This window comes from Saccostrea cucullata, unplaced genomic scaffold (assembly GCF_032062105.1).
Source record: "Saccostrea cucullata isolate Sc308-1 unplaced genomic scaffold, CSIRO_AGI_Scuc_v1 ctg287, whole genome shotgun sequence".
Classification (NCBI taxonomy): Eukaryota; Metazoa; Mollusca; class Bivalvia; order Ostreida; family Ostreidae; genus Saccostrea; species Saccostrea cuccullata.
Window position 1 is genome coordinate 59,839 of NW_026930709.1, and position 8,095 is coordinate 67,933.

The following is an 8,095-nucleotide window of genomic DNA, read 5'->3' on the forward strand; positions in this document are numbered from 1 at the left end:
GTTTTACAGATTCAAACTATATTTAACAAATTGCTACCAGAAGTGTACTGAACATATTCATAAAGTATACTTTACAATCGATAAATCTAGTTTATCAATTGTTAAACTATATTTATTTGTTAATTTGGCATGGTCGTTTTGGAAAACAACACCGATTGTCATATATCAAACACTAATGCAAACACATTGTTTTTGTACAGAACTGTTGTTCAAAAAAGTCTTTGAGTACATCTTTGTGCTTCAAAGTATCATTATGCCATGGAAGTCCTTCAAATCTATTAGTAGTGACAGATTCACGTCATAAAGAGGATGGGGATGTAATTATCACATTAATACAGAATGACGTCTTGTCATTCCAAGATTTAAAAGTTATAAAGTCATGTACGATACATTCTTTTACCTGTAAGTTACTAATATAAAAGATCTTATCAATATCCCTTTGTGACAACATCACCTGCATGGTGCAGTGGACAGAGTGTATAAATTTCAGTGAATTCGAGAGTAAGCAAGAAGTTGACCCCCGTGGATCCGCCTATAGGATGTGGGGGCGGCTATTTTGCTGAAATACCATAAACCGAGATTCATTGTAGAAGAATGTGCTGGCAAGAAAAACAACCCTCTTTGTTCAAAGGCCCTATATGCCGAGTACAGCTCTCCTCTGATAATATGGAGTATCAGTATGAGTAAAATAAAATCTCGAAGGAATATTAACCAAACAAAAACAAAACAACATAAACATTCGCCAGGCCGGTTCCTATTAAAAAGATAACGATCAAAGCAGGGTTTTGTAAAATGGATTGTAGAAGAAAATTTAATTGAAATTTCAATATATTTTTTTCCATATATATTCGCAATTTCTTGATAAATTAAAGATGAGTTTTCTCAGTAACGCCTTTCGGTGTTAAATCTATATATTTTTGAAAAAGCTGATCACTAGGCACGCCCCCAGTTAATTTATACCTCGTCTTCATTTAGTATCAAGGGATGAAATAATCCCAGGTTGCTAAATTTTTGCAAAGGACTTTTTGCAAAGAACAGTCTTCGGTTCGCTTGGTGTTAGCCTTGAACAATTGAAATTTCAAGGTTCCAGCTCTGTCTTCGATTTTAGTATTTATTCCTTTGTCCTTTCCTTTGAAATTCCATAAAGTAAGATTACACAATTCGTTTTTTAAGATGACCTCCTAAATGCTAAATGTGACGTTATGAACTTGGGCATTTTCTTGTATTTTCCTAAAATGTTGCATTTTCTTTAAAAAAAATATAGAACACATGCATCGCCCACAAATATTTTGATGTTATTTTTCAAGATATTTTACAAAATATGTCTGATAATTGGTGTGGGCGACGGCTGTGGACACTGTTTCCTCAAGGAAACAACCCCTGAACGAGTCATTTTAAGGCATTTTCTGTTTGATTGATTGATTGATTGATTGTATATTGTTTAACCTCCCTCTCGAGAATTTTTCACTCATATGGAGACGTCACCGTATGCCGGTGAAGGGCTTCAAATTTTGACCTTTACTCGGCACTCAGGGCCATTGAGCAGTGAGGGATCTTTATCGTGCCAACGCCTGCCGCTGACACGGGACCTCGGTTTTTAAGGTCTCATCCGAAGGACCCGCAACTTTCACTTCAAAGTGCCGAGCGCATGGCGAAGGAACAGTTGCTACCCATTTTAACGACTAGGTCAGTCGCGGTCGAGATACGAACTCACAACCTCCCGATCACGGAGCGAGCGCTCTACCGACTGAGCTACCGTGAACGGTATTTTCTGTTTGAAACTTTTTTTTAAAAATGCTTTAAATAAATGATATCATGATATCATATTTCCGAAATTGTCTACTTTTCTGTTATATTCTTTCATTTTTTATCACATTATTTACTAAACTCATGTTTCAGCCAATTTTATAGAATTTTTAAAACATCAATTTTTTAAGGTACAATAAAGAACAAACTATACCTTTCTTCTTCACTATAATTGCATGCATAGTAAAAACCACTGACAGCCATTCTAGTGAGAAAGATACCTCTTATCTAAACATTGGTTCTCTGGTGCGTAAAATAATAAAATTAAAAATCTTTAAGAGAATTGCATTTTTTAATGCAGTTGCAAAACATTTGTAGATACAATATTTAAATGAAACAGAACTTTAAACAACACAAACTTTAAAATTCCATTTAAAAACTTAATTCTAAATAATTACATTTCAAAATAACATACAAGTTGTATCGTTTTATTTTGACATGGTTCCATTTTTTTTAAATATTACAAGATTTTTTTTCTGCTACCGGTTCATTAATAAGGGAATTATAGATAAAAGAAATGGACATGCAAAAACTATATTGTTAGTTTTGGGTCAGAAAAAGATTAAAAAGTACCATGAATGATTTTCATTCAAAAATTTAACATAAGTAAAACATTGCATTTACAATGCAAATTAACATGTGTGATGGTAAACAATCTAGAAAAACTAAGGAAATCTGTTGCGTTTTAATTGCAGTTTCGAAAGTTTTAAATACAAAACAATGAATCGGGAATAAAAAATTACAGCAAAATCTACAAAATCTAAAGGAAATAACTCACAATACTTATTATAAATAGCATGCAATTAAAGTTTTAGATTTTTCTTTTAATTATTGTCCATTCTGAAGTTTTTGGAAGTTTTTAATTTTCAACTCATTGAATAGTTTTTAAAAAGAATAATACAAATACTACATTTCAAGCTTTATATCATTCATTCAACGGATGGATTTTAACAAAACTTCGAACTTATGTAGCCTATACTTAATTAAAATCAGTTCATTAAAAAGAAAGTCTTATTGTTATATTTTCAAAAACTGATTTTAGTTACACAGACGAAAATTAAAATTCATTTACTTAATTTTTAGCAGCATATGCTTCTGAATGAACACAATTACATTTATTAATCATAATCAGTTCAAATAAGTCAATATATATTAATTAATTACAAGTAAAATTGGATATTTAAAACATATTATCCATAACATTCTATTTAATAAATCAGGACTCAACTTTTTTGCACAAAATATTTTTTTATTACTTGTTCTGATATTTTGTTTTGCTAGAATGTTTATTCTTATAATAACACATGTCTAAAAGAGAAAGCGTAGTTCTAATACTTATTGGGACAACTCTTAGATATCAGAAAGTTGGAATTAACAGTTCTCCACGGATGCATTCATATTGTTTCTTCCATAGTACACTTCTTTCAAAATTCAACCAATACTGTCTAGTCTTGCTTATTTACTTTGCTATACAAATTATATTGGAAATTTTTTTTGGTGCAATCAATAAATGATTGTGTATTTACCTACACATTGGTGATTTTATTTTCCTCAACATTTTCATGCAGTTGATTCAAATTACAGTCAAACTTTTATGCATAAACGTCCTGTTCAACAAACGATTCTGAAAATGGTTATACCTGTCAATATAAATTTAAGTTTCACTGAATAAAAATAATCAGTAATTGTGAATGTTGTAATGATCAGGAAAAGCAACAATAATTTTGTTTTAGAAATGTTCTTCTTTATGTCGACTGTATTGTATGTACATGCATGCAATCTTTAAATGTGTGCAAAATACAGACCCAGGCTGTTTATATATTTTTTTTATATCGAAAATACTATATAGAAAAATATCAAGTTTAAATTAAGAAAATTCATTTTAAAAAAGGAAACTTTTTGATGATAGTTTTGCGGCAGGGAGTTCGCTACGCGCCGCGTGAAACATAAGGGAGTGACTGTTCCTTCCCCAAACGCGAGGAATAAGAAGTTACACTCGAGGGTCTCTCAGATTAGACATTGTAAACCGGGGTCCCTTGTCAGGTTGGCACAACGGAGGGTTTATAGAGAACCATCACTGCTAAATCGCCTTGAAAGCTTAATATAAGTAAAAATTTAAAGCCCTTCACCAGTATACGGAAACGTCTTTATATCAGTGAAAAATTCTCAAGTTGAACGTATACAACAACATGCAATCAATTATTCATTAAGAGGGTGATGATTACTTACTTATAATTAAAAAATATTCCTATGAACGCTTAAGGTAGGTCCGTACTTTCAAAATTTTCTGTCAAACTAATAATCTTTTAATTTTAATACCTTTGATAAGTCATAAACTAACTAAAACACCCATAAAAGACATATCTTTGCAGGTGAATTTTCATACAACATGTCTCAGAGTAAATACCTTTAAAATTTAAACAACCTAAATCGATCTTAAAGAAGTGAGATATCATATTTTATTTAGCTATGCACCAAATCACATTAAATTTATGTTAAAACTTATGAAAATCAAAAATATTCATTTGCCAAGAGAATATTTGAAATCTTTATTGGAAAACATTAACAAATTGATGTTGAATTTGTCCGTGTCTTTCAGAAAAAAATCTCAAATTTTTTTTATTTTTGATATTTCTCAAAATCTCGAAAACACATAGTTTATGATGCTCAACCAGATAAATTTAACAAAACAGCCTTTTGAACACGTATACCCCCCATCTTTTAGATATCAATTTTTCAATCATTCTTTGCAAAAATTTTAAAAAAGTAAAATTCAAAAAGATTGTATAGGCTTTAAAATCAATCAAAGTAGATCTAGTTAGTTTGTTTAAAAAAATTAAAAAGCATGACATTCATAAAGGCAATTAAGAATTTTTTGTCTGTGTATGTACTAAATGACATATAGTTCCTATGGACAGAGTGCAAAGTGTTAAAATTCCATAAATAATGATATTAAATGCTTTGTATGCTCAATGACATTATAATAAACAAATACATACTTGCTAAATTATTTTCAATCATCCAAATATATTTTTTCAATAGATAAGTGATAATCAGAATTTTATATTGGTGTATACAATTAAAACCGGATCCGTAAAAGTATGGACCTTCCTTAAATGTAACAGCTTGAATTTCCTTATATTAAAAAAACGTCAAAATTATGCAACACCTTAATTCCTTCGATCTATTTCTGGTTCCGATATATTTGCTCTAAATATAATGCTTCAAATTAAAAAAAAAACTCTAAAATGAACTTGAGAAATATTATATATCTAGATAGATTTAAAAATCAAATGCTGCATCAAAATGATATTTTCCTGAATAACATGTCACTTTTATTGCAACACAAATTATAGAATAATTTTAGAACTTGCATGCTCAAAAACTTTGTATTGGAAATTGAAAGGAAATAAAATGTATCGGTCTCAGAGAAATGATTGAATTATGTTATGAATGTATCATCGTTGAAAGTGTATAAGCCCCCCCCCCCCTTCAAAATTGATTTTTAACATTCATTCATAACTCTTTTTTTCAGATCGCTAGGACAATATACTTTCTTTGCAAAACAACATATTTTAAGCAAAACATTCAGCATACAGATAACATACGTTGAACATAAAAACAAAAGTTAAAAATAATTTGGATTCCAGTAACACTTATATTCGCCATGACCAAAAATATTTTAGCGCAAAGAAAAGAAAGAACAGAGTTTTCAACATGTCAGTTCATAACCAATGGACGAATATCTTCTCGTGGATAGTCGATCTGGGAGCGTTTTCCGATAATTCCCGAAGCAATGGAATCAAAAATTTTCGGGTATACCTCCAATGTTTGATACGGGGTGTGCCAAGTCCAGTAGTGTTGATGGCTGGAAAAAAGGGGCTGCATGGAGCGTTTTGTTCGCCCTGGCATTTTTAGTTGTTTATCATCTTTCACAACTGCATTTTCTTTGGCAGCTGAGTGTTGCATATTTTTGGAAGGAAACCGAAATTTTTGGTCGAAGAAAGGATGGAAGAGGGTACTCATAAGAACTTTAAAGTCGGGTTCGTGATACTGGTATTTGGGTGGTACCAGAGGAGGAAGAGAGTCGATGTCCTTTACCGTGGTCATTTTTGTCTGAGGAAGCTCCAATACATTGTCCTCTTTATTTTCGTCAGCATTTCTATCTTCATTATGATGATCATTGTCGTTTTCATCCTCGTTTTCATCCAGCTTATTTTTGTAACCTATGTAGTATTCCTGAACATCTAATAAGTTAGTTCCATAAGCATCATCTCCATGAGTTTTCAGATTTTCAATCACGTTTTCATTGTCATAGTTCTTATTTATGTCCTCCTCTTCGCTGTTCTCTACATTGCCGCTCTCCTCTAGCCTGTTTTCTGCGTTGTTATTGCTGTTTTCCTTTAGTGTTTTATTTTTGTCATAATCCGTATTTTCAATCTCATTCGTCTTTTCCTTGCCCAGTTTGGAGCTAAATGAGAGAATAGAGCGCACGACTTCATCAACAGGACCGATTTTTATTTTCTCATCATCGGGAAACAGGTACTCTAAAGGATTTTCAGATTTGTTGTTGATACTTTCCAAGAAATCATCATCGGGTATCTCCTTACAGTATATCCTGTAAAAGAATTGGTTTTACATTGTATATTGCTAAAACTTAATCTTAATTCTATTGAATATTTAAGAAAAGAAACTTTAATTCAAATTCCAGATTGTAACCAAAGAAATACCAACGGCATATTTGATGTTTAGCTTTTCTTACTTGTTTAGACACTCTTTCGTGTGTAAAGTTTTATATTTAAGAAATGTTTTAGCAAAATTTTGAACTGCTAAAGTATACGAATAGTCCATGCTTCTATTTGCTAAAAAACATAATATTGACAATATAATTAAAAAACATAAACGATTTGACCAAACGGTTCGATTTTCAAGAATTTCTCACTTAATTTGAAAAGCTGCTACTTGCCGTTGGAAGCCTAACGCGTCACTTGGGGCTATTTATGGGCAGCGGAAAGGGCAAAAATTACCATATTGAGAAAACAAACAATTATTTTAATTTCAATTACTATAAAAACTTAACAAATGATATACAATTCGTAATCAACAGACCTTTTCGCAGAACAAATATACATTAAAGCAAAACCAACGATCACGTACGTAACAAACATATATGAATGCAAAACCAACGATCATCTTTGCAGAACAAGCGTACATAAAAACACGACAAACGAAAAAAAGTTAACAAACGTGAACGCGGTAAATCTAGTCTTCCCGACACCCGGCTCCCGACGGTCCCGGATTTTTCTTTTGCGATTTCTTTTTTGTCGGTGCACAGAAACTCTTCACACCTCTCAGTCACATTTCCAGTGGGTTCAAAGAAATTCATCAATATATAAAAACGTTAACAAATTTGCGTATTTATTACTGAATCAGCAGTATCATATGCCAAAAAGCGGCATATCTAGTACTCAGCTATAAATGCGAAAACCACTGAAAAGGATACCGATGTTTTCGTAGAATCGCGATTAAGAAAAAACTGAGGTATATATTTTTTAAATAAATGAAAACCCTCATTTACATGCCAGATAATTTGTATGCACAAAAATTCCCAACACATTTTTTTTTTCATATAGATCTCTTTGCCACATCATGTTTATATTCCCAGGCTCTACAACATGGACGTGGTTCTACCTTGGATCCCCTTTTAATTTTTTGTTTGTTAATTTATCTTAAAAAATTCAAATGAAAGAAAAGAATTTACATAAAAGAAAAAAAATCTCATTCTCCCGAAGGCCGTTTCGTCATTTTTTTTCGTTGTTGTTACATAATTTGGTTTTCCCCAGTTCTTTAAATATCACAAGAATCTATCATGATATTTTAATTACAGTGACATATCATATGACTGGCACGCAGCTATATTTCCCAAATTTAAGAAAAAAGTCAAAAAAGGGTTATGTAGTACATGTATATTAAGAAAAAAATGGTACTGAAAGAAGTTGAACCAAACCCCCCCCCCCACGTAACACACACACACACACACCCTCACTCAAACACACGAAATAGGATTTTCGAGTTTGAGCTATATCATTTTAGTTTCCTTTTTGTTTCTGCTTGTCAAGTTTTTAAAATCTTTTTTCAGCTAGATTGAAATTTTTTCCCTGATTGCCCCCTCCTTTCAAAAACGATACTATGTCAATGTATAACAATACAATACTTTCATTTTGTATGGTTTTACCATAAGTTCAATGTAAGATTTAGCTATTTTTAATAAAATTTTGATAAAAATCTT

At 31.5% G+C, this 8,095-nt stretch overlaps 1 protein-coding gene across 1 annotated transcript; it reads right to left on the reverse strand.

Annotated features, from left to right (window-relative positions):
- Positions 1 to 5,526: 5,526 nt before the first annotated feature.
- LOC134229770 (uncharacterized) lies at positions 5,527 to 6,545 on the reverse strand. Its single transcript, XM_062711565.1, has 2 exons — positions 6,541 to 6,545; positions 5,527 to 6,424 (listed from the first exon to the last, which is right to left on the reverse strand). The coding sequence occupies exons 1-2, from the start codon at positions 6,543 to 6,545 to the stop codon at positions 5,527 to 5,529; spliced, it is 903 nt and encodes a 300-aa protein (XP_062567549.1).
- Positions 6,546 to 8,095: the final 1,550 nt, after the last annotated feature.